General features: G+C 47.4%; 1 protein-coding gene across 5 annotated transcripts in view; it reads left to right on the top strand.

Moving 5' to 3' along the window:
* Nucleotides 1-26446, top strand: part of Csmd2 (CUB and Sushi multiple domains 2) — a 579269-nt gene that overhangs the window by 210555 nt on the left and 342268 nt on the right. For all 5 annotated transcript variants that reach the window (XM_013519720.1, XM_005395117.2, XM_013519719.1 and 2 more), the window contains exon 5: nucleotides 1044-1251. In XM_013519720.1, coding sequence (XP_013375174.1) covers nucleotides 1044-1251 — 208 coding nt within the window. The remainder of the gene's footprint in view (nucleotides 1-1043; nucleotides 1252-26446) is intronic.

Below are 26446 nucleotides of genomic sequence, written 5' to 3'. Positions count from 1 at the left end.
GTAGCAAATCTCAGCTGGGATTTAGGTGATGACAGCAAGACTGTACCAGGTTCTGCTGCAAGGACAAGTTAGACAAGATTCCTGCCCTTGGGGGACCCAGGAGTGCTCCAAACCCAGAGAAGGAAGGCAGACATGTAGACGGTGCCGGGCATGTGTGTAGTCAGCACTTGGCTGAGGGAGGAAGCAAGGAGCAGATAGCAGGCAGTCCAGGCTTGAGGGAATAGGTGTCACCACGCCGCTGCATTGGAGTTGGGACCAGAGGCATCAGGATAGTGCCCTGGAAGAAGCATCCTAGACAGAGGGACAGGGCAGGCCAAGGACAGGAGGTCTGAACGCACACAGCGCTGAGGCCTACCTGGCTTGTGGACAGGGCTGGAGGAAACAGTATCCAAGTGTCAGGCCTCGGATGCCCTTTGAGTTTTGTCTCAGGTTATTGTGTTGAATTTTTGTTTTGTTTTATCACATCTGAGCCTTTACTGTAAGTTCCAGTGGGAAGAAACATTGTATTCACCTAAATTGTAACCATGAAAATCAACCTAATGATTGATTTCTCCTCCTTGCTGCTCATCACAAAGCTATGGAATAGTAGTTAGGAGAGTGCTCATTATGACAGACTCAATATTGGTTTTACCATGCAGTGGCTGTGTGACCTAGGTCAAGTTGCTTAACTTCCCTGTGCCTTGCCTTTCTTTAGCTGTTAAATGAGAACACTAGCCAGACAAGACGGTATGCACCTGTAATCCCAGCACTCAGGAGGCTAAGGCAGCAGGATTGCAAGTTTGAGGCCAGCCCAGGATACATGCTAGACACCTGCTCACCCCAGCAGTGAGAACGATGATATCTAAAACTCTCAGAACAATACGTGGCACATAAGGGCTGTAGAAATGTTTGGTACATTTTTGCAGCCGGCTGAGACCGAGATCTCAGTAGATTGTCTGTGCGTCATGTTTCAGAGCCCCTTCTGCTTGTCATGGGTGAAGGCCACCATGCCAGGGCCTGGGAACCAGATCACTCACATGAGCCTCTTGTCTCTGTGCCCGCAGCGGACGATGCCTGTGGTGGGACCCTGCGGGGCCAGAGTGGCATCATTTCCAGCCCCCACTTCCCCTCGGAGTACCACAACAATGCTGACTGCACCTGGACCATCCTGGCTGAGCTGGGAGACACCATCGCCCTGGTCTTTATTGACTTCCAGCTGGAAGACGGTTATGACTTTCTGGAAGTCACAGGGACTGAAGGCTCCTCGCTGTGGTAAGTGCACTGCCAGGTCTCCTTTCTCTCCCCTGTTTCCTTCCCCTGCGGCTGTGAATTCCTGGGATGCGCTCAGAGTTCTTGTGCCCTGGACTTGTAGCTGGGGGTCTCTTTGTCACTTCCTGTTCCCTACGGTTAGAGTCTTTGCATCTCATCACAATGAGAGACCGCTGTGTATATTTAAGGCTGCAGTAAAATTTTACTGTAATTTTCATATCTGACTTGAAGTCTGTTCTTGCTGATGATTTCTTGTGGACCTTGGTTGAGTGCTGATGTTAAGACTAAAAGTGTTCTGGTGTCAGGACCTGGGCAGGGGCTCAGTGAAACTAGCTGAGCGATGGTTCCATTTCTGGAAGGGACAGGTAGAGCATCCAGCAAAGGGGCCAGAACCGAAGGTGTGATTGCTTTTTCCACTCTGGGGCCTTGAGACATCGATCAATAAGGCGTGTTGTCTTGGTGTGTGCATGGTGGGGACCACCTTCCGAGTTAGCTTTGTCAGAGAGTGCAGCTGTCCCATGGTGTGTTCCAGGAACATTCTCAGAAGACTTTGCAGCCTTCAATTCTTGGCCTGTCCCAAACTTGGGCTCACGAGATGTGCCTGAGCTGAGGCGGACTTAAGGAGATAGCCAGCTCCCTGTTGGATGACAGGGCTTACATACGATGGCATGGCGTTTACAGTGCTCTTTCATGTTCTTGCTGTGGTCATGTTCTCAAGATGAGGATACCTGGGGAAGGTGTGACCAGATGTGCTTCACACATACACACATGGCAACTCTGAGGCCCCCACTGCTATGTGCTGACGGGGAGAGACAGGGCTCAAGGCACAGGCTGGAAAGCAGGCAAGCTGTCACTGAGGAGTCTGTGTGAAGTATAACATGGGTTGCTGTAAGACTTAGGAAGGACAGTGTCTAGGGAAGACAGAGACATGGGAGTTAGTGGGGGAAGCATCCAGGGAAAAACGAAGGCAGGAAGAGAGACATACTGGTTGCATCCCGCCCGAATACCAGCGTCTGTGGCAATAGAAAGACCAGCTGCGTAGGGCACAGTCCTCGAAGGAGTTCTACATCTGTGGGGTGTGAAAAGCAAACAAAGCTGTGGTAGGAGCCACGTGGGGTGACAGAAAGTAGGAAGGGATTCCTCCCAAAACAGATTTGGTTTTGAGGTCCAGTGTAACCTGGAGGACTCATGTCCTGGTGCAGTGCTGTCCTGAAACTGTCCAGGTTATTTCCTACCTGGATGGAAGGTTAAGAGAACTGCATGTGAGCTGAATGTTTAGGCGCTAATGAAGATTGATGTTCTATAAACTTGTCTTGAAGCAGTTTGGACAACTCTGGCTGGGAGAGGGGCCCTAGAAACCCTTTGCTAACTGGAATTCCCATGAAAGGCCCACCAAACACCCTGGGAACCTACTTCTTTTTATAAAATGCCTATTTTTCTGGTTGTAAATAGAACATATCTGTTCCTTGCAGAAAATGTGTGCATACAGTAGTAAAAGGAAAGGAATAACAATTATTTGGTGTACTCACCTTTGGTCTTTTGTGCTCGGCCTATGTATTCGCCAGCTTTCCTGAACTGAGACATCACACTTGACCCACGTGATTTCGCTCATGGTTTCAGGAGATCCAGTCCATGGTGATCGGACTCCAGAGCAGAAGCCTCATGGCAGAAAGCACGGGGGGCAGCACTGTTCAGCACTTTGTCTCAGGGCAACCCAGAGACAAAGCAGTGGAATTAGAGCTGAGAGGAGGGGCCAGAGGCCAGCTATAGTAGAGAAGACCACACCTCCACGACCCACCTGGACACACAGGAGCATACTTTATCAATATCCTAGGTTTCATAATCCACTGAAGTTGGAATATCAGGAGTCACACCCTAGGTCCAGCTAGCTCTTTATACATTTTATATTTAACATTTATATATTTGATACTATGATCTTACTATATCAGCAGTCATATATTTTTAACTAAGCATGATATCATAAAAACATTTCGTGTATCATTACAGATGTCTCCAAAATAGAAGAGGTGTGATAAAAACATCATTACTTAGAATTTACTACCAATAGGTCCCTGGCCAAGTTCTAAGCTCTTGACAGCTATAATTTCATTTCCTCTCTATAAAACCTCTATGAAATAGTAGCATAATTTCCCTCCTTTTCAGATGAGGAAAATAAAGCCCAGAGATGTTATGTTACTTGCTTGAGGTTCTACAGCTGGTAAGGAACAGAGCTGGGATTCCAAACCAGGTTAGTGCTATTCCAAAGCCTGTATTGGCCAGGATAGCACACCACAACATACCACACCCATTGGGTTTTTATGTCTGTGATGGTTTCTTATAAAACTGTGGCATAGTTTGCTTATCAGGTCCCTTGCTAGATTGTTCCCAAGATTTTCCTTCTGTAAACAGACACCAAGATGGATGGTGAACAGACACCTTACCAATCCCCTCTGTTCCAGCCTCAAGGCCTGTTTGACTCACTTATTTACCCATAGGCCAAAAGGCCCCCTACAGCGTCTGCCCCCCAGGTGTAAGTCTCCACATTGTCCAAACTTCTGGACTCAAACAAATCTGAAAGAGTATTCCTTTTTCCATTAAGTCACTCAGTGGGGAAGGAATTAAGCAGAGGAAATCGTTAGGGGAGTCATTCAGAACTCTTTGCTGTAAGATTAAATTATAATTATTTACAGGGCTGGTGTCACCATTGCTAGGCAGGATGCATTTGTTGTTCTAATTTATACTTGAATGGCAATTATGGGTAAACAAACGTGGAGGCCCAGGATGGATGTGTGGAAGGATCAGCCCTCTCCCTTGCCCCTCTCCTTTATGGATCCCTGGATTCCTGTGAAAATCTGATACTGCTGGTTTATGAGCATATACTGCTTTTATTAGCACGCATTAAGATTTCAGGGTGTTCTCTTGAGTTCTGTGCCAAGACATAGGAAGACAGCAGATCTGTTAGGAAAGATGAATCTGAACAGCCAAGCATCCCTGTACGTGCCAAGAAGACAGGGACCCTTTGAGAGGAGAAAATCTGCCACTTCCTCACCTAGGCAACGGGTACCCCACGGATTCAGAAGAGAAAGGGCTGTGCGCCTGACTTGGTGTCCACACTCTCCTCCTGTACATGGCAGCCCAGAAACAAAGCAGTGGAATTAGAGCTGAGAAGAAGGGGAAAACCACAGGACAGATTTAATTAGGGTCTCAGTTGTTTGGGTTCCATGAACTCATGAAAGAATGGTGGAAACATAGTGTTGACAATTTTGTATTTTGCCAAGTATGGCGATTAGACGAACAGCTGCCAACCCCTCAGCACATTATTTCATAAAACACAGGGCAACTCACAGCCAAAATTATGGCAGTAAATAATCACTTGGTAACCTTGTGCTGATATCATGAAAGATGAGGTGGGGTGGGGCCGCATAAATAGCAGTGTGCGTGTCACCGGAGCCCAAGGATGCAGGGGCTGACGTCCATTGGTGGACTTGTCCATCCTGCGCTGCTGGCCCACAAGGGCTCTGGGAGTCCAACAGTGCACATTTTGGATAAGAAGAGGCTGTCATTATGGTGAGCACTGAGCCTGGCTGCTCTGACATCCAGAAAATCTGTCATAGTTTAGACCTTTCCCTAAGTGAACTGTTTTTTGGGTAAGAAAATCTACATTTGAAGGGACTGAAGTTGCAATCCAGACAATAGATTTGGCATTGCTCCCTGAGTACACACACACACACACACACACACACACACACAGCCAAATCTCCTCTGCCCTCTGAGTCATACCACCTATATACTACCAAGCCACTCCCTACCCCTTACACACATACTTTTATCTCCAATTTACCAAATTGAATTTAGGAGCCAGATTTTCTCCCACCAACACTTTTGCAGTGGGGAGCAGAGCCTTCTTCTGTGTTGCTCTCGCCCAACCAGTTGTCTCTGGCCGTCATGGAACCGGGCTCCTTCCCAACAAATTCAGGGAAGATGCTCTACCTGTCGCTAAACCTCATCCTGAGCCTCTAGATGCTTACAGAGGGCTGCAGTTGGTAAATTCTGAAGACCCCTTTAATCTGTGGGGACCTGGGTCCCTGGAGAATATCAGGATTGTGGTAATGCAGGTGAAGTGATTGCACAGTTGGTCTCTCCATTGGTGGAGGAGGAAAATCAGTGGAGTAAAGAAATGATGGCTACTGAGAAGCTGCTAGTCCTGGGCCTCTTCCTTCTGCCCTGTTTGAATCTTGCCAGAATCCTCCCATAGGCTAAAGACAGGAGAGGAAGCTGATCACCACACCCCTCCCTGCCAGGCATATGGAAGAGGAGGTCGGCGCAGCTCCTCTGGGGTCAGGTGTGGTGCAGCTTGCATCCAAATGAGGAAAAAGCAGACCTGGGAAGCAGATGAAACTGACCTCCAAACCCAACCCTGCCTCGCAGTAGTTGTGGCATCCTGAGCCTCAGTTTCTACATCAAAAAATGAGACTCATCATATAGTCCACCAGGGACACTGAGAGGGCTGGAGGTGTCAGTTGTTGCTGAGCTCATCATAGGTGTGACATTTCTGGGGTGAGGCTCAGCACTTGTTCTTTGAGAGGAAAAGGGTAAGATGAGGCATCTCTAGCAGCTAAGGTCCCTGGGGGTCCCATTCTACACAACACCATGGAGCATATCCTTCAAGCATTTTAGACCAGTGCCATCTCCCTGGCAGAAAGGCACAGCCTGGCAGCCCTGACGGACCCAGCCCCCACTGAGTCGCCTGGAAATCCAGATGAGGTTGACTGGTGAGGAGTCCCTGAGTCAGATTGTAGGGTGCCCCTGTTGAAATTGTCTTCCTAGAGCTGATATTGTAACATCACTTTTCTCCTAGCCCCGCCCAGAATGTCCAGTGAGCTGCTTTGTTAGAGAAATAGAAGGGTCCAGTAGTTCGGCTGTCACCAGCTGCTTGTGCAGGTCCAGGGACAGAGGTTTCCATAATGGGCTTGAAGAACCCACAGAGTAGAGGGAGAGGGACAGAGAGTGTAGAGAAGGCATTCTTTCTAAAACAAACAAGGGATGGCATCTCTGCTGGGGGCCCTTGGTGTCTCTGGCTATGTAGCTTGAAGGCCCCATTGGGCCTTCTTCCTAGAGCAAGGAAGATAGGCAAAGCCGCAGCCTGACCTGCACTCAAAACCGAAGCTGCACTGGTTCTGGTGGACAGTGGATGTGCCAGTTGCACTAGTCTGTTTGCAGGATGTGTGTGGTGGGGGATCTCAAAGCTCCTTCCCATGGGTAGGCCCTATTCCTGGGTTGTGATTCTGGGGCTCAGCCTCTGCAGATGATCCCGAGCCTCTGCCTACCCGCTTCATTATACTTGGACTTTCCTTTTCCTTCCTTCCTTCCTTCCTTCCTTCCTTCCTTCCTTCCTTCCTTCCTTCCTTCCTTCCTTCCATCATTCCTTCCTTCATTTGCAGTGCTGGCAACTGAACTCAGAGCCTTTCCACTAAGCTACATTTCTGGTCATTTAAAAAAATTGTTTTTGAGATAGGGTCTCCCCAAATTGATTAATAGCCCAGGCTTATGTAAACTTTGGATCCTCCTGGCACAACCACTGTGGAAATCAGTGTAGAGATTCCTCAAAAAACTAGGATTAGAGGTCCCATTTGACACAGCTATTCCCCTTCTGGGTATTTTTCCAAAAGAATTGAAAACATCATATCACAGCGCTATATGTGCAGCCATGTTTATAACTGCACAATTTGTCATAGCCAAATCTTGGAAACAACACAAATGTCCATCAACTGAAAAATGGATAAAAAAGATGTGGTATTTTTTACAATGGAGTATTACTCAGCTATAAAGAAAGATAAATGTGAGGCTTATATAGGTAAAAGAATACAACTAGAGGACCACACTCATAAGTGAAATAAATTAGACCCACATGTGTAAACATTGCATTGCCTCCCTAGTGTAAGAAACTGAAAGAATAAATAAAATCCAAAAGGTGTAATAGATATTGTGAAAGGGAAAGAAACTGCTCAAAAGCAAAGAACAACTGGGATGGGAGAAAGGAGAAAAGAAAGAAAGAAGGAAGAGAAATATATACATGATAGCTAAGATATTTGTACTACTAATTTTGATTGGTTTATTGAAAGGAACAGTTAATGCCTAATTGTTTGATCAGTTTTGCATGCCTATCTCTGGTAATCTGAACAAATGCTTTGAGGATAACAATACGAAATAAAACAACCATTGTTAATTTCCTATCATCTTGTTCTAAAATTCTGTATCATTCTTACTGTTTCTTTTTTATTCTCTTTAAAAAAACCTTTGGGTCCTCCAGCTTCAGCCTCCCAAAGTGCTGGAATTACAGGTGTATGCGCCATACCCAGTATTTCTGTCTTGTTTCATTCAGATCATTTAGGAACCATCTGCTTGTTCTCTATGTCCCCACCCCCACCAGGCCAGTTCTTTCAGATCTGCATGTGACAAACTTGCCTACTCCAAATCTTGAAAGCAGGAGAAAAGCAGAGAGGCTCCAGGGAAGGACATTCTCCTAGGGCAAGAGACCAAGGCTTCTAGGAAGAGGCTGCCTCTGTTTAAGCCTCAGTGTGAGAACCATTTTATGTGGAAGATGAGGTAAAGGGAGAACACTTTCCTAGAGATACTGCCTGGTCCTCCTCCTAGCCAGGCTGCAGAACTCCCTCACCCTGGAGCACTGTCCGAGAGGACCCGGTCCCACAAATTCTCTAGAGAGGCTGCCCCCCACTGCACACACACATTCAGCGGGAGGCTTTTGTGGCCATTTCTGACCTCAGCATTCTAACCCCTCCAAACAAAGAGGAGAAAGTCCACTCCATCTGTCTGAGATCCCTGGCATTTTGGGAAAAGGATTTCCCTGGAAAGCAGGCTCCACCTCTTCAAATCCACCAGCCAACCCTTGGGGTTCTCCACGGATCCCCTCATCTCACCCCTCCGTTTTCCTCCTCAGAGCCTTGGGGAATTTCTTTCACTTTGTTCTCCTACTTTTGTTTGCTTTTGGTTTTGTAGGTGGAGATACAAAAGCTCCATCTACTTTACATATATTCAGTTTGAAAATTTCACTGGCGACACTCTCTTTTTGAAAGGCCTTGTTTTAATTATTAGGCATTTTACACATGGAATTTAATCCAACTAGAACCATTTGATCTGAGTGTCTTTTAACTAGATATTTCATTCAGGAACCCTCAGATGCAGATAGAGTTAGAATGAGAGTAGCACGCCAGTGGGATGAGAGAATAATAACCATTCACTTATTTTTTCATTCACATGTACTTTATCACACTATTGGTTTAGATTATTTGTGTTTCCTGTAACTTTCCCTCTATTTATTTTCCATAATCATTTATTGAGATCCATCTATGAACCAGGCTTTCCTAAGTGGTAGGGAAACAAAGACCTAGCCTAGGTGCCTAAGGGGTTACTTATTCATTCCACCACTATTTGTGTAATAGCCATGCACTGTGCTAGACCCCAGAGCTCACAGTCAGAGATAAGAGGCAGAATATTAATAAATGTTTAATAATATCATATGTTAGGTACATTTCTAAGATATATAAAGAAGTTTCCCCAAGGACTAAAAAGAGAAATGCAATAGCCAGTCTTCTTTCAGTTCAATAAACAGAAACCCACCTCCAGATGAATCGAGCTACAAGGGGAATGTGTTGGCTTCTGTAACTAAAAAGACCAGGAAAGGGCTTCAGACACTGCTAGATCAAGGTATGCAAGTAATGTTGTTCCATCTCCCAAGGCTTTGCTGTCCTATGGGTTAGCTTTATTGTCAGGCATGCTTTCCCCATGAACTGACAAAGGTGACCTACATCATGTCACTGTAGCCTACCTGACTTAGCAATCCCAGTAGAAAGGGTGCATCTTTCCTGATGATTCCTGCAAAAGCCCTCAGCTAAATCTGGGTTGGACCAGACTCATTCATGTACTCACCTCTTAACATCCCAAAACCAGTGGGTATTCTCATTGGGTATTTTTGCTGGGTATTCTCATTGACCAGACTCATTGGCCAGACCCATTGGCCAGACATGACTACCTGTCCCATTCCATTCCTGCTGGGAGTAAAATAGGGGTGGTCCAAGAAAATAAAACTCATATAAATGAATCCACCAGGGGATGACTTCTGAATTGAACTGAAGACTGAATAAGATTTTGTTACAGTGTAGTAGAAACTAATTAATATGTTGGAAGTACAGGTATGGAAGGCAAAGTAGGAAGGCAGGATAGGAGGCCTGAAAGAGTACTGGGGTCAGTGTGTCAGGGGCTGGCCTTGCCCCATGTTCACAACCAGAAAAGCTTCTATAGGCTGTGGGAAGCTACTGAGGGGTTTTAAACATGGACCTAAGATAACCACTCTGCATTTTAATAAAGACAGACTTGAAGACCAAGAAATCAGCTATGTTAGTCAGCAGCTTGTTGTCACTGTAAATACCTGAGCAAAACAACCTAAAGGTGGAAAAGTTTATTTCAGCTCACAGCCTCAGAAGTTTTGAACCTTCACAGCAGTTCGATTGCTGTGAGCCTGAGATGTACCATATCATCATGGCAGAAGGGCCTGGCGGAGCACAGCTGCTCACCTCATGGCAGCCAGGAAGCAGCGAGAACAAGAACATGAGTAAAGTTATAACCTTCAAAGGCATGCTCGGGTGATCTCCTTCCTCTAACCAGGCCCACTGCCTCTTACTAACCCATGCAGTTATAAATTCATCAATAAGTTAGCCCATTGATGAGGTCAGAGTCCTGACCACAATCCATTCACCTCTCTGGACGTGTCTTAATCCAGTCAGGTTGACAATCAAAATTAATAATCACACCAGCCAAAAAATGTTTTTCATGATCGCTCGGGAAAATAATGATCTAGCCATGAGCTATGGCAGATGTGAAGCAATGAGGAGAAGGGGTGACATCAAAACACAGCCCAGGTGCAAAGTCAGCTGGGTCCAGGCATTCACAGGAAGGAGAGAGGAAGGCAGGGAAGGAGTATGGGATAATGCCCATATTTTTGACTGGATGACTGTGGTGGGACATTTACTGGACAGAAGGACACAGGGGAAGGAGTAGGCTGGGGCCACCTGCAGGAGGGGGGAGGGGTGCAGATTGGCCTCTCCAGCACAAAGTGGGCAATGATAGGAGAGTCAAGGTCATAGCAAGGAAGGAAATGGGACTGAATGCCTTAGTCAATGCTGCAAAGCCTTGGGATAGCTGATGAGAGTAGTTGATGAACTCCATTGCCACCCCTGTCATGTTTGGAGCTCCGCATGACCTTGAGGAGCCATCCTCATGATGAATGTAAGTTCATCTTCATCAGCAATGTCTTCCTTCATCATCCTCACTGCCACTTTACTGACTCTGCCTTTAGTACCAGCATCTCTTCATCATAGTTCATTCATCCAGACAAACTACTTGGGCCTTTCTCTCCTCTGACTTTTAGCTTGGCACTGGGAACACAGTGGTCTTTTTGGAATTTATGATTTATTGGGGGGTGGGGAGACTGACTTTAACCAAATAAGCACTATAAAATATGTCTATGATGTGCCATAAAGGATGAACTGGCCTGAGAATAATAGCAATAGAGACCCTATTATAATTGAAAGGGCCAGGGGAGAACTCACTGTGACCACAGGACCGAAACTGAGGTCTGTCTGCTGAGAAGCAGCCTTGTGGGAAGGCCTCAGAGAGCAGCATGCCAGGCAGTGTAGGGTGAAGGGCCATCTTCACCAGGCCCTATCTGCCCGTGAACACCATTCTTGGCAATGACACAGGCCTGGTATTTGTTCTCTTGGGTTTCATCTTCTGTGAATGTCAGGAGCAAGGCAGGGTCAAGGTCTCAAGCTGGCAAGATGTTCAAACACTGGCCGCCACCTCACCTGGCTGAAGATGTTGAGCTCATCTTGGTGGGGTTGGTAAGTGAGTGGGCCTCTTCCAGCTGAGATTCAGAACCTGCTGCTTTCCTGGGGTGCATGATGCCTTCTTCTCCCTTTCCTTTCCTACCACATCATGATGCCTTAAGCCACACCAAGAAATTGTTCTCTTCTGATGGAACCCATGAAATTGCATCTGTTGTAACCATCAGGAGCCAGGCCATAAATAACCAGCCCTTTAAAACCTCATCTCCTGTATCTCTTGGAGTTGGAAATAGCATTACAAGCCCAGCGGCCAAGCAGCAGGAAAGGATTAGTGCCCTAGCATGCTACTGGCACGAACACACCTGCAGCGGGGAGGGCTGGGGCTCCTGCCCTCTCCACGGAGTAGCAGCCTGACTTCCTTGCTTCTGTAGGTGAGAACTTGCTCTCAGAAAGAGAACAAAAGCCAGAGCTAAGAGGAGCAGGAAGCAAGCCGTTCTGCCTTCCATGTGCACAGAGGCAGTGCTGCGAAAGCTTGGGGCTCGGCAGTCTGTGTGTGGGAAGCAGAGGTTGGGCAGCTGGCCTGCCCACTGTGGGTCCGGCTGCATGCAACAGGTTTGTACTAAGTATGTCATCTGTGAGGAGTCCTGTGCCAGGACTGTGAAGGGCAGTAGACAACAAGATGCTGTCCTCAACCTCTCTGGAGGAGCTGCCAGCTGCCTGATGGCACAGCTAAGACAGATGGAAGGAGTTGTTCTGGGCCCTTTCAGGGGCCCTCGTCCTGGCAAGCCCTGCCTTCCAGAATGATGCTGATTGACTCAGAATGCTCAAGGTCTCTGTTTTCTCATTTGGCCGTGAGTGTTTGCCGCTCGCACTTGGCTCAGCCTACCTAGGATGTGACTTGGGTTATGCCTTGCTATTGTTCCTGCATGCACTTTCCAGATTCCAAAGATTGACTTAAGTCCTTGGTTCTCTCTTTGAGCCTAGCCTTTTTTTAATCTCAGCTTCCTCATGTGTGTGTGTGTTGGGGGTGGCGATGACAACCCTAGAATCATCAAGGAAGCAGGATTCACACAGAAAACTTGAATCTGTCTGATAAAATAGCAAAACAATTACTGTGGAACTCAATGGTTTGGGTCATTTGGGAAATGAGGAGGCTTCAGGAGGACATAGGCGGGCCTCTAGTGTCTCTGGGCATTTCTCTTCCAAGCTTTCCAAAGAGTGGTCTACACGGGCACTCCATCTCTTCTCTTCCCATCTGTTTCCCCTCTACTTCACCCTCCCTTCTCTCCCCTCATTCTCTCCCTGAAACAATTTGTTTTGTGATCATTGTCACAGAATGCCCCTACCCCACTCCGACATGACTGCCTACAGTTGCCAGCACTGGAAGATATTTTAAAATCGTGTCACTAGACATTTAGATTGTACTGTATATTGGTTATTTTCTCTTGCCAGAGAGCTCTGGCCTCTGCTTTGACGCTCCTCTTTCTGGTTCTCCTTAGACCTCCCTGACTGTTCCTCCCCCTTTTTTCTTTGATGTCCCCAAAGCTCTGTTGTTCCCTTGCTGCTCTGCTCACTCCACAATTCTCCCCAGACGGTCTTACCTTCAGATACTCCCTGTTTGTTTTGACTCCCAAATCTGACTCCGAAGCCCAGTCTTCTCTTCGTGCATCAAACTATAGAGCCAGGACATGCCCACCTTGAGGGACCAGCAATAGCTCCAACTCAGCATATTCTAATTTGTTCATAATTGACCCCTAAAATGGCCAAAGGTTGTTCCCTTCCTTAGTTTATGGCCTCACTCTCTACTTCATTACCCCAAAATCTGGGAATCATCCCTGTTGAATTCCTGTCTCACCAGCCACATTTAATTAATTGTTAAATTCAACCAATGCACCACCTACAACATGTCTTTCCATCCTTGCTGCCACTCCTTGAGTTCAGCCCATCATCTTCTTTCCTTTGTTAGTGCTGATAGCCTCCTTACTGATCTCCCAGCATCTTGGCACTCTCTAATTCCTCCTCCCCACTGTTACCAGAAGGGCTTAATTAAAATGCAGCTCTGACATGCTAAGCCCTAGGCAAAAGCTTTCAATCATCTTTTGTTGTCTAACAAAATAAAATCCACACCCTTGATAGGGCACATAAGGCCCTTCTGATTCAGCCCTTGCCTACAACCCCAGCCTTACCTCTAGCCACTGCTTTCTCTGAATTTTACTAACCCTACAATTCAGTGCTATAACACCATAAAGGAATAGTTCTTGCTCATGTTATTTATGTGTCTGTTATGGGCCAGTGGGAGTAGCTCTGATCTACAGAGTCATGCAGGTAGGTATCCAGGCTCCAGGGGGTTCCACCATCTGGTAGCTGCACCATCTGGAATACGTTGCCATCTCCAGTGCCATGGCACGAAAAGTAAGCAGAGAATCCAGCATGGCTTTTTTACACTAGCCCAAGTGTCGTACTCACCATTTCCAACTCATATGTCATTGGTCAGAAGTTGTCATGTGATCCAGACTAGCTGCAAGAGAGCCAGGAAATGCGAGTGAACAAATGAAGTGCTTGGTAAGCCAGTCTCTCTGCAGCACCTGGTATTTCAACAGACAAGATGTCCTGGTTTCCTGTCAAAGGCTCACCTCTCGCCTATGCTCCAGATTTCATTTTCCCCCAAATTTCCCTACTGAATCTATCATCTGTTTCTCACATTCTGTATATTTACCCCATCTTTTGAGTACTCCCAATAGCAGAAGGGCAAGTTCTAATATCCACCATTTAAAATTAAAACAAAAGCAACACCCACCGAAACCCCATTCCTCCACCCCATTCCGCTACCTCCAATTGTTCAGTCACCTGCCTAGTGCTAAGACAGTCCTCTTTCTTAGGTTCCTACCACTATACCTGACCTTGCTAAGATTGCTAATGACTTCCAGGTAGCGAAATCCATGTCACCTCTCCATCCTTGTGTGACTTGTCCTCTTGGCAATAGACATTGGTCATCTGCCATTGAACTATTTTTTTCTTTTGATTGCCATAAAACTATCTGGCTACCTCGTTCTTTCTGAGTCCCCTTAGTACTGTCTCCTCCACCACTCAACCTTTTAAATTGCTCAGGTTGTCCTGAGCCCCTTCTCTTCTCCATTTACCCCTCTTTCTCAGGTCCCTTCAGCCAATAATAGGTTGGTTTTCAATATCACCTCTGTACCCCAAACTCTCAACTTAAATTGTCAGCCCTGATAGTCTAGGCACCATGTATATTAGCAAGAATCCCGAAGCAGTCTTCTTTTTTTTAATATGGTAAAATGTATATAACATAAAATTTACTACCTTCATTATTTTACTCATTTATAAATGAGTTTAGTGGCATTAAATACATTGGCTACTTAATGGTTGATAATACCACTGTCCATGTCTACTTTTTTTACCTTCTCAAACTGAAATTCCACATCAGTTAAATAATAACTCACCAGGGCCAGGGATATAGCTCAGTGGCATAAGCACCTGCTTGGCAAGCATAAGGTTCTGAGTTCAATTCCCGGTACCAAAAATAAATAAATAAATAAATAACTCACCACCCCCCTAGTAACTACCTTTTCAATTTCTGTCTCCGTAAGCCTGACAACTCCAGGTGCCTCACATAAGCAGGATCATGCAGTATCTGTCCTTTTGTGCTTGGCTTATTTCTCTTAACATAAGGTTTTCTCGGAGCACCCATACTTAGAATTCCATTTCTTTTAAGGCTAGGTAATATTCTGTATCTTTGTAAGGTGCTTTGTCTATCCATTTGTATATTGATGATCATTTGGGTTATTTTAATTAGATTCAAACTTCTCCCCCTCCACATACCTGTAATCTGCTCCTTTCCCAGTCTCCCCCACCCACCTACCCCAAGAGGAAACTGCTTCTGCCTACCGCATCCCTTCAGCATCTTTGGGCTAGCAGTGTTCTGCCTCTCTGTTTTTACCCTTTTTTCTAATCCATTTTTCATATTGCAATGGGGGTGACTTGAATCATGTCTCTCCTATTTAAGCTTCCCATCACATTCCAAATAAAATCCAGAATAAGATTCCACGTTGCGTGGGCTCTGCATTCCCTCCTGCTCCTCACTGCTGCCCATCGCCAATCCCTGCTGTACTGGCCTTCGTCTTGTCCCTTGATGGGCTAGGCAGGGTCTCTTCTTAGACCTCTGCCCTGGGTTACAACTCTGCTTCAAATTCTTCAAATTCGTTTGTTTGAAGTTTGGGGAAATAAAGACCTGCCTTTTTTGAAAGGTAGAATTCAATTTAAATTTCTTCTTCCAGAAAGGCCCTCCCTGTCCATGGAATCTAAAGTAGCCCCTCACTCCCTATCGCAGCATCTTGTTTTATTTTAGGTATTTTTGTCAAGACCTGGTATTATCTTGCTTACTTGGGCATTTGCCATTTTTCTCCCTCATCGTTGCCTGCAGAATGATAAAAAGCCTCAAGTGTAGAGCTTGGCACTTAGTAGGTGCCCAGTGTTGGTGTGTTGGGAGGACAGTCCTGCTTGGTACCAATGCCCTGTGGCTAATTGCAAAGGTTAACACGGAGCCTCTCCACCAAGTATTTTAAGTAATAACCTTCCTGGGGGACATTTGCAAATTAGCACTGACTCTTGCTGATTACTCCTCCTAAACTCAGTCTGATTAATAATTAATCAGCAAACTGCATGACCAGAGAAGGCTGATCAGTGCTAGAAAAGATCCTAAATTATGCAAGTCACTTGGCCAGTTTTAAAAAAGAGAAGAAGCTCAGCAGTCGACAGAACTGGAGAAGTTTGATTGCAACATGAGCGAGAGGTTTCTCAGTTATTTGTTTTTCCTTTTTGTCATTTTTCCTCCTTTTTGACTAAGAAATCAATTAGACTCCGACTTGCAACCTCAGAGAGACTATGCAGCATAAAAATAGAAATGTGTTAAATATCACTTCCTTTTTATTCTTTGTCTTCAAAAGAGTTTTAGTCTAGGAGGCAGAGGTTAAAATTAGCCAGTTTGCTAAGCAAATACCTGTCTGGCACCTGATGTCAGTTTCTGCAGCCAATTTTGCCAGTCATTTCAGATCTTCCCCCATTTCCTGTGAGCCTGAGTCCTGCACACTGGGCCCAGGTGAGAGATTTGATGGACGTGGCTTGCTCCGCCCACCCTGGGGTTGGGGTGGAATTAATGTGCCAGCAACCTTTCCCACCAGGTGTCCTTATAGTGCTCTTTGCCTTCTGCCTGCAAACCCCAGGGAGACAAGAGAAAAGGCAATCAGAGGGTGATGAACGGACTTCCCACTGTCAGGAGTGAACTTATGACTGCTGGGGACGCCTTTTGACTCTCAGTCTGCAGCCTCCAGTCCTGCATGTGGTTCCATCTTTGCTCTCTAGACTCCTCTTCTGGTCACTAGAAATACGGGTAAGGTGAGGCCCAGAGAAAGCAGAGGGTTCTGCTAACACACTGATCTCTGGGCCAGAAAGAAGGTGCAGGGAGAAAGGATGCAGTGTGGTCTGTGCAACCCCAGTAGCTGTTACAACCATCAGGATGGCAAGGCGACACCCCAGACCAACAGAGTGCTCAGGAGCGGCAGCCAGCATCAGTATTTAAAGTTCCCTGCGGGATCTCAGTGCGCACTGCAGGGAAGAACAATGAACTGATGGAGCCCGGAAGGGCTTTGGGAAAGAGATCACCAGGGCCTTCAAGGAGTGGAGCAGGAATGGGACATCTGTCTGGTACGTGACAGCAGAGTGTGGGGAGATGAGGTGCTAGGCATGTCGGTTTCCAGGGAGCCCAAAGTTTCTCTTTCATCTCTGTCATACCCCCACTTTAAAGATAACCCCTAGAACCTAGCCCGCATCCCTTAAATTGTGATGCTCAAACCCACTCCCTGCTCTGAAGGTATCCCAAAAAGAAGTTTCAGAATGCAGATTCCTGAGCTCTCTCCTAGCCCATTCAATCCTGCAGAGAAGAGGACTTGAGCTCAGTACTTTTAACCATTCTTCTGATTGTTCTCAAGCAGAACCACTCTGGAGCTCAGTCTCCACATGACCCCCTCAGCCCTGTCTCCCCACCACTGAAAGAAAAACAGGGGGCCCTTGGGTTCACCTTGCTGGTCTCACAGCCAACAGGACCCCTGTGGAGGTAAATCAACACTATTGTTCACTACGCTCCTTGTGTGCATCCTATACCTTTGCTATTTTGCATCCTTTGACCTGAATCTCCCCATTTCCCAACTCCCCCCAAAGCTTAGCAACCAAACAGAGCTTCTTCCAGAACAGTAACAGAAGCAGTGGAATTTTACCCATAATAAAATGGTCTGTCTTCTTGCACAAGGATCCATTATCAGATTTCTTGGCAGGGAAGCTGCCCAGTTATATCTGACTTTCATGTTTGGTCATGGATTATGAATGGGTTTGAGTGAACACACGTATTATATAAAATGCAACACACTGACTCTTTGTGGGTTTGATTAATTTGTCTCACAATTCATTTTATCTGCCTCTTCTGTGCCAGTTTCTGTGATAAGTCCCCTAATAAAGTCTGGACTTTCTAGACTTCATTAAAAAGTCTGAGCCCTATAAGGTACCAGTGAAGTCTAGCTTCAGCTCCTGTCAACTTGGTGCAGCCTAGATGAAAAATATCTCCACTCCAGACCTTGAGAGGTGGAGCATCTGCCCTTCCATCCCTCACCTCAGGCTCCTACCTCATTAGCGGAGGCCACTTAGCCTTTCAAACCTCCTCTCCATAACATGGATTCCTTAAGCGCGTGGACTTGGCCGGTCATCTCTGAGTCCTTGATGCCCGTTGAAAGTTTGGCTAACACAGGTACAAAGATTTGCTGACTGTTTAATAAACACAGCCTGTGAGATCACAGTCTCCACACGACCCCCACAACACCGTCTCCCCACCCCTGAAAGGAAAGCACGTGGCCCTGGGCTCACCTTGCTGGTCTCAGAGCCCTTTGGCAACAGGACCCCTGTGGAGGTAAATGAAGACTATTATTCACTATGGCCCTTGTGGTGCATTAGATTGTCAACTTACTCATCCTATATCTTTGCTACTCTGCAGCTTTTCACCTGCATCTTCCCATTTCCCAAGCCCCAACCTTAACAACCATTGTTTTATACTCTATCACCATATTACATACGTATGATGTGAGGTTAACTTTTAAGATCTTACATATAAATGAGATCATACCATGTAGTTCTGTGTCTGACTTCTGTTGCAGGGAGTAAAGAGGACTGTATAACTCTGCAGATAACAGATAGGCCAATTTGTTTTACTATAGAAACAACTTTGAATATATATGTGTGCATGTATATGTACGTCCTTAACCATAAGACATCATATTGTGCACCATAAATCTACATAATAAAATTTACCTTTAAAAATTACCTTTTAGATAAAGGTAAATATAAGCTATCTATTGATTGCCTCTATGATTGAATTGTGACCATCACAGATATTGAATGCTATTACATAGCTTGCTGCACTGAATTTTCACCACTATCTTTGAATTAGGCACCAGCATACCCATCTTCCTGATGAAAACACAGCCTCAGAGACTGCTTTCTTCTCACCAGCACCCCCCTCTGCAGCTGGGTCTTCCCATCTGTCCCTTGTACAGATCCCAGGGGAGCCATCCCAGATCATCCCCTCCCTCCAAACAGGCTCTGATACCTGCCAGGAGTGTAACCAGCTTCAAGAGCTTTTGTGGGTCAGGCATGTGCTAAGATTTCACATGCATTATTTTATGAATCATTATGAAACTGTGGAGAAAGAACTGCCATCATTCCTCTTTCTCAAATGGAAAATCCAAGACCCCAAGAAATGAAAAAAGTGGTAAGGGTCGCACACCTAGTGTCTGGGTCGGGAGCTGGGTCCCACCCCCTACTCTTTGTCCTCTGGACTCTGAAGCCTGATCTACACCCTTTCCCCTCTGTTTCTCTGAGCTCTGATTCATTGTCTGTCCCAACACCAAAGAAGGTAGCATGGAGCGCAGATTTCAGAGTCAAGTCCAATTCCAATGCCAATTCTGCTGCCAACTCTTTTTGTAGCCTCAGCTAACTTACCCTCTCGGCGCCTTACATAAGTTACAAATAATCATTTGGCATAGCTGACTTTGGACAGGGCCAGCTTTTGAATCATTTTTTGTTTGCCTTTGTTTTTGTCTTTCCCCTGACCTCGTACGGCTACAGCACCTGGAAGGTCCCCTGCCTCCCCCCAACTCCCCCGTCTGCCAGCGTGTGCTTTCTGCAGGTAGCTCCCCATGGAGCCATCCACAGGTTCAGGGTGCTGGAGGTCTTGGCCTCCACAGCTGGTGGGTCTGGTAGGCAGCTTCTGGTTGGCCCAGATGGAGGCCTTAACAGGAGGTTTTCATGTCCCCCACGGCGAGGCAGCTCTGAGATCCCATGACCACTTGGCAGTATCCTGAAGGGCATAGAGAATATCAGAGGTGAATGGCAATGGTTTGGGCTCTTTTCCCTCTGTGTCAGGCACTCAGGATCCTCAGCTTCCGTTGCCCTAGTTTCATAAGGTAGGTGGAGAGTCCTCCTCACCCTGTAGGGACTTGAGGCTTGGTCTCTGAGACCTCCTCATTTTTCACATCTGAAAACAGCACCGCAGAGTTCCCTCCAGCAGGATCTACTCTCCAGGTGACATTTCTGGAAACTGGAAACAGGAGAATTTGGGAAAGAAAAGACAAATGCTATTTGTTGAGTGCTTAGTACCTGTCAGGTACTTACTATGGCTTTTTTTTGTTTGTTTTTTGCATCTTTAAGCCACTACAAAAATCTAAGGTTCAGCAAAGTCACATGCTCCAGGTCGCAGAGCTTTGCAGTGGCAGGCTGAATCCTTGTCATTGGATCCCTGCCCTGCAGACTCTGAACTAGGAGCCTGACTTCTTTCTTCCCCTGCTACTCTGAGTCTGGCAGGTCAGGAGGAGACCAAGTCCCCTGGGAGGATGCTTCTGGGCCTGAGCGCTTGACCTCAGCTCCTCTGCCCTTGTTCGGCCTCTTCTTTGGGTGGTGACTGGTTGAAACCACAGGCTCGCTTCCCTGGCAACCGGACTCCTTGAGGCCTTGTCTGCCACAGGCTGCCAGTTCCCAGGAAGCCCCACAGGCCAGCCTGGGCCAGCCTGCCATCAGCATTCCCCTCTTGGAGAGCCCTGTCACTGCAGACAAATGGCCCGTGTCATTTAGCCGCATCCCTCTCATTGCCGGTCTGTAGCCTGAGTTGTCCAGATAACCTGCTTCATTTAGTGTTGTCTTTATGGTGCCACTGGGGTCCTCAGGCAATGACAGCCCAGCCTTTACCCTGACCAAGAGAGTCACAGGCAGACCTGCTTCCTGGCATCTGTTCACAGCCTGATCAGCTCTCAGGATCACTGGAATCCGTCAGTCTCCATCAGGTGACACTTTTCACCCCGGGCAAGCGTCCCTCAGGCCTTGCTCTGAGCTGGGGAGATATCCTGGATGCTGGCGTGGTATCCACGCTCCCACCAGCAGTTCCTGCACAGTTGCCAGTCTTCTCCCATTCAGGCAGTGCCCTTCTGAGCTCCCCCAAGAGCCTCAGCCCCGTGGCTTGTCATTACCTCATCCAGGCCCTTCCCTCTCCCCCCCCACCCCCGCCCCGACACCCTAGCAAGTAATTACCTTCATAAGGAAGTTGACAAGTCTCTGGCGACTCTTAGCCTGGCTGGAAAAGATTCATTATTCTATATCTGGAAATAACCAGCAACATCAGCAAGGGGCTGAGATAACACCAGTGTAAAACTTCTCTATTCAAGGGAATTAATTAGGATTCCTTATTAAAGATCCAATTAGGCGAAAGGGCATTTTTATCTGTGATAGTCAGCTGCTCTTATTTTTCTAAAGCTATAACTCCCAAATTTTAAGAAAAGGAGAAAAGCAGGGGTTATGTGTTTCTCCCGAACAATCCACTCCTTCATTGTCAGTTATGTCTTCATCAAGACGTGAAAATAGATTTCCTCATTCAATTTGCAATGCTTTATCTCTCCGGAGTCTGGTAATGACTCCACCTTATCCCTTCAGTAAGAGCTGCATCCCAGATGGGATATTTGGGGAGTGGGATGTTGGATTAGGATGACTACATGAGAAACAGCAATTCTTAGTAACCTGATTATGAGGGCTGGCCGGAAATGTCAGCTCTGCCTCATACTGTCTGTGTGACTTTGGGCAAGTTGCTTCGCTTCTCTGAGCCTCAATTTCCTCTTCTCTGTGTGGATCTTCTGGGGTCAAGTTAAGGATTAAGAGTAAATGGATGTGCTACAGCAAAGTAGCTATGGGCTGGGGATACAGCTCTGTGGTGGAGTGCTTGCCTTGCAAGTGTAAGGCTCTGGGTGTGACCCCTAGCACTAAGAAGGAAGGAGGGAAGGAGGGAAGGAGGGAAGGAGGGAAGGAGGGAAGGAGGGAAGGAAGGAAGGAAGGAAGGAAGGAAGGAAGGAAGGAAGGGTGGGAAAGGACAAGGAAGGGGAGGGGAGGGAAGGAAGGAAAGGAGGAAGGGAAAAGAGGGGGGGTCGGAAATTGGAGGGAATGGAGAGAAAAAGGGAGGGAGGGCAGAAGAAAGGAAGAAACAGAAAAAAGGAAAAGAGAGAGGAAGGAAAGACATGAAGGCAAGAAGGAAGGGAGGGATGGAGGAAGGGAAGGAGAGAGGGATGGAGGAGGCCTAAGAGCCCAGGGTACTGAGCAAGGCCACCTTGCGTCACACAAGCCATGTGGAGGCTTGTTTTCCTCATCTGTGAGACGGGTGGGAAACCCTCCTTGAGTCTCTGTGAGGGTTGATTGCGATAACGTGAAAACACCTGCCTGTGGAGGGCATTTAATAAGTGTTTGTCAAACCAAAATATTTTTGTTTTGTGTTGTTTTTGCATTATTTGGGATCGAAGCCAGGGCCTCACACACAGGTAGGCAAGTGCTCTACAAGTGAGCTACACGTCAGGCCTCAGTTTGTATTTCCCTCCAGTGTGTTTGTGGGGTTCTTGGATAGAGGTATTCCTAGTCACCAGCCAGAGGAAACAGGCTCATTTTGTCCCTGGTGGGGTCAGCGTGATTCGAAAGAGCAACCAAGGATGAGGCTTCAGACTCTCTATCACCCAGCTATGTCCTCCACGGCTGCCAAAGGAGCACAGCTGGATGGGGGACAAGTGGCGTCTTGATCACTTCATTGGTCCCACAGTACTCTCAGCCTGGGCCTCACTGCCCCAAGTTCTACACGATGCGGCAACACAGTGTGTACTCACAGATTTTCATTTTCATTTCTAAATTGGCTATAGCTCCTTTATGTCAGGGAAGAGAAGATCTAGAAAAATAACAGAATATGAGGCTTCCAGAGTATTTTATAGGAAATGTATTGTCCAACTGCTTCATTCCACAGAGGGGGAAACGGAGTCCCAACATGACTGAGCCAGTGAAGGTCAGAGCTGAAGGGGGATCCATCCAACTTCTCCAAGTTAGAGAGCTCTTTCCATCACAGGAGAGGCCCCGAGACCACACAGCACTGAACTAGCATTTGCCAGACTGCCTGGGAGAGTGTCAGGGCAGCACCTAAAAAAAATCTGTTTCCATGTAGGCTCTCTTTCACCCGTGCTTCTCTCCTGTCTTCTTGTCCTGGCAGCTCACTGTTTGTGCCTCAGTTTACCTCACACAGGAGCCATTTAGCTTCTGACTCCTTTTCTCAATATTAGTTTGACCTTAGCACTCTCTCTTACAGACCTTGCACCCTCTGACCCTGCCTTCCTATTCATGTGACGGCTCCCTTCTGTTCTCTCTCTGCCTTGCCCTCTGTCATGTGTAAAGCAGCAGGCATGCTCTTCCTGCCTCTGGGCCTTTGCACTTGCATCCCCCACCACACACACACTGCTCACTCAGCCTATCCACAGAACTCACCATCACCTCTAAAGTCATATTCTCATCAAGGCTGGCTCTGAGCACTTATTAAAATGACAAGTACCTCTTCCCACTCTTCTAAGTATCTGTTTCTTCTCAGCTAGACCTCATGGCTAAGAATGCAGAGCACAGGTGCCAGCTCCAGCAGCTCTGTGGCTTGGCAACGCCATCCTCATTGTCCAGATGAGGAAACCGAAGCACAGGGAGTGATGAGGGAACAGAAGCACAGTGACTGGCTCACATCACTCAGGGAGTTAGCACTACCGGAATGACAGGGCCAAGGTCATCCTAGAGCAACTGTAAAGGAGGTATATGTTCCTTCCTGGTGTGCTTTGGTCCCCCAAGTGTGACCTGGCGCTGTCCTTGAGCTTCACTGAGGCAGCCCAGAAGTGGTTATGAGTAGCATAGGGATCCACTCCATGCGAACAGATTGCACACTATTGGAAGAGAATGCAGCCTGGGCTGAGAACCAAGCCACCCTCTCCCCTGGTCCCCCTGCCCCCCCCAACTCCCCCATCAAATAATTCCTGATAATGAAGTTTGGATGATTCATTGGTTTTCTGATGAGTGTGAATTCATCATCAAAATCTACATATTTCAATCCCCTGATATGTGCTCTCAGATTCCTAACCTGATTAATATGGAAAGTGCTTTATCCTGTGACTTAACAAGAGAGAGCCCAGCTTGGCTTAGGGGCCCATGTGTCTCCCAGCCTCTGGGGCTCTGGGAAGGGTTGGGGGTTGTTGGTGCCTTGGTGGGGGACAGTGGCAGGAGCTCCTCAAGGACTGGGTCAAGGTGCCCACAGGCCCACAGCCCAGAGGGGAGGTGGCTGCTCCCGCTCAGGCCACGGCACTGCGGCTGCAGAAGTCCCCATCCCCTAACCCAGAAAGTTATTCCACACTCACCACCCCGCAGACAGCCCGGAGGAGAGGAGGAGATCCAGCAGCCCCCTTGTGGACCTTTCTGAAGGGACACGAAGGTTTTTCTTTCAAGGCTATCTAAGCCAGATCCCATACTCCCCAAAGGGAGGCCACAAGCTGAGAAAGCAGCCTGGGCCTCCTCCCCCGCCGCAGCCCCTGGGGCTGACCCTGCTGCCACCACCACCTTTTGCTGCATCTAATTAAGATTTCAGGTCCAGCCTCCAAGCCTGTCACCACCTCACCCATCACACATCCTCACCCTTCCACCTGACACTCTGCAGTGGCCTAGGATCAGTTGTGACCCACATCTCCTTGGACTCAGACTCTCAACCAGGACCCCATGAAGGGCCAATCCTTGCTCTCTCATCTCATGCACACACACACACACACACACACACACACACACACACACACACACGCACACACGCACAGAGTCACAGAGGCAGGAGCTCCTGCCAGGTGCAGGGGCTGCTGCTGTCATGAGCAGCTGTCTACCTAGAGAGCTCTAGAGCCAGACAGGGGCTCAGACTTCAGCTCCAGGGTTTGGGCAAGAAATTTAACCTCTCTGAGCCTTTATGTCTTCCGCTTTTAAAACAGAGCTATCAGGAATAATAATTTGCATTTGTGAGAGCTCTTGTGAATTTCAAATTAGCCCTAAGCAGAGCGTCTGGCATGCAGCCTAAAGGTAATACTCAGTAGTACAGCTATTACTTGTGCTCATCTTCACAGACACTGGCCATGGTAACAGTGTTGCCCCATTTTTTTGATGAGAAAGTAGAGGCACAGACATTAGGGCTGGAATATGGTATACCTTTTCTTCCAGAGGCTCCTGGAGCTTGGGAAGAAAGGATTTAAGACCCCTGAAGAAGATGGGAGTGTTGTTGCCTGAGGAGAATTGCCCGTAGGAGGAGGGGACTTGAAAGGTGGCCTGGATGCCCCAACCTGGCAGAAGCCCCAAAGGAGAGTGACATCTCACCATGTTAGGCTGCTGGAGCTCCTATCTCCAGCACTAGCACATTGTCCTGGGAGCTCCTATCTCCAGCACTAGCACATTGTCCTGGTTTGTGTTTCCCCAAAATAGAAGGGAGATAAGGATTCAAGCAGTGAAGCGGCTGGGAAGTGCAGATCACAGCAAAAAGCGTCATGACCCAGAGAAGGGACAATGGCCTGTAAAGGATGTGTGACCAGGCCAGCTACCACAGTGGGGGCCTAGAACATGATCTCACAGGGCGACTCTGTGGAACTGAGGTGTAAAAATTACCCGACTCAAGGAATGAGGGAGCTCGGGTATTTATACACAGATTCCTCAATTCACTGAGTGAGGGCTCTTCCTGGGAGGTTGTTAGGCTAATTCCCCAGCCTTTGGCGTCTGCTGTGCCCATGAACAAAGTAGCCTCGCGTGGTGGTAAAATCCGCCGGCACAGGGATCCAGATGCTGGAGGCTGGCAGGGAACCGGCCCATTCTGAAAGATAAAGGATTTTCCATACAAGTTAGAACATGTGGCAGGGCAATGTGAAGGTGAACTGGCAGACCTGCAGCCCTTGGGGTCTAGGCAGCTTTCCAGTGGGTCCCAGAGCACTGGACACAACCCTGGGAGAAAAGTGTTCTTCCTTCAGCCTCTGGAGGTGCTGAGGCTGTGAGCACTGTGGAGGCTGCAGTGGCTCCAAAGAGCAGGGACGGAAGGCAAGAAGAATCCATAATGCAGGAGCCACATTGTTGTGGCTTGACGCCTTTTTCCCCGAGAATCCTGGGGAAGGTGAGGCTGCCGACTGATTTGGCAGTTAGCTGTTGAGATTTGGAAAATCAGGGACATGAAAAGTAGTTTGTAAAGTGACAGAATGGGAAGTTCTGTGGATTTAGGTCAAATACACACACTCGCCAATTATTCACTGGAATGAGAAGAGTCTGCTGCCAACATTCAAACATTTTTAGAAAGTTTGTATTTTCCGGGCTGTGCATGAAGCAAAGTTGTGCTTATTCCCCAAGTTGCAGGCATGGGGGTGAAGTCACAAAGAGCTCATGCATAGCTGAGCAGGGACGCCCACTCTTGGGCTTTATTTAGACATGCCCCAGCATTCCCTTCAGCACTCTCTGGAGCCACCATGAGAAGTTTCAGAAGTCAGCCCAAGGAAAAAGAAAAGGGCTGGGCTCAGGCACATTGTTTTCTAAAGTTTGCAGGTGAAAGCTCCTTCATGCTTCACTTCCCTGTCCTCCATGTTTCTCATCCTCTCCTTGGGAGGCTAGCAGGATGTCAAGCATGTGGACTCAGATAAATCAAGCTCTAAGCCTGGGTAGGTGACCATCGCTTCAGTGTTCCCATCTGCAAAGTAGGCATATCAGTGCCCAACATGGAACTCCAGGCAAAGTGGTAAACAGTGAGTGCTGCATAAAACCACCTTCTACTCTCTTCTCTTCTAAATTTGTTTCTCTATTTTAATTCATTACCCTTCCCCAGCCATTCAGATTGTGCCAGGCAGAGATGTGACCCAGATGTTTCCATAGATGTGGGGTTGGATGGATGG

This window comes from Chinchilla lanigera, unplaced genomic scaffold (genome assembly GCF_000276665.1).
Source record: "Chinchilla lanigera isolate Chin_1 unplaced genomic scaffold, ChiLan1.0 scaffold00051, whole genome shotgun sequence".
NCBI classification, from domain to species: Eukaryota; Metazoa; Chordata; class Mammalia; order Rodentia; family Chinchillidae; genus Chinchilla; species Chinchilla lanigera.
This window is presented reverse-complemented; position numbering and strand designations above follow the sequence as displayed.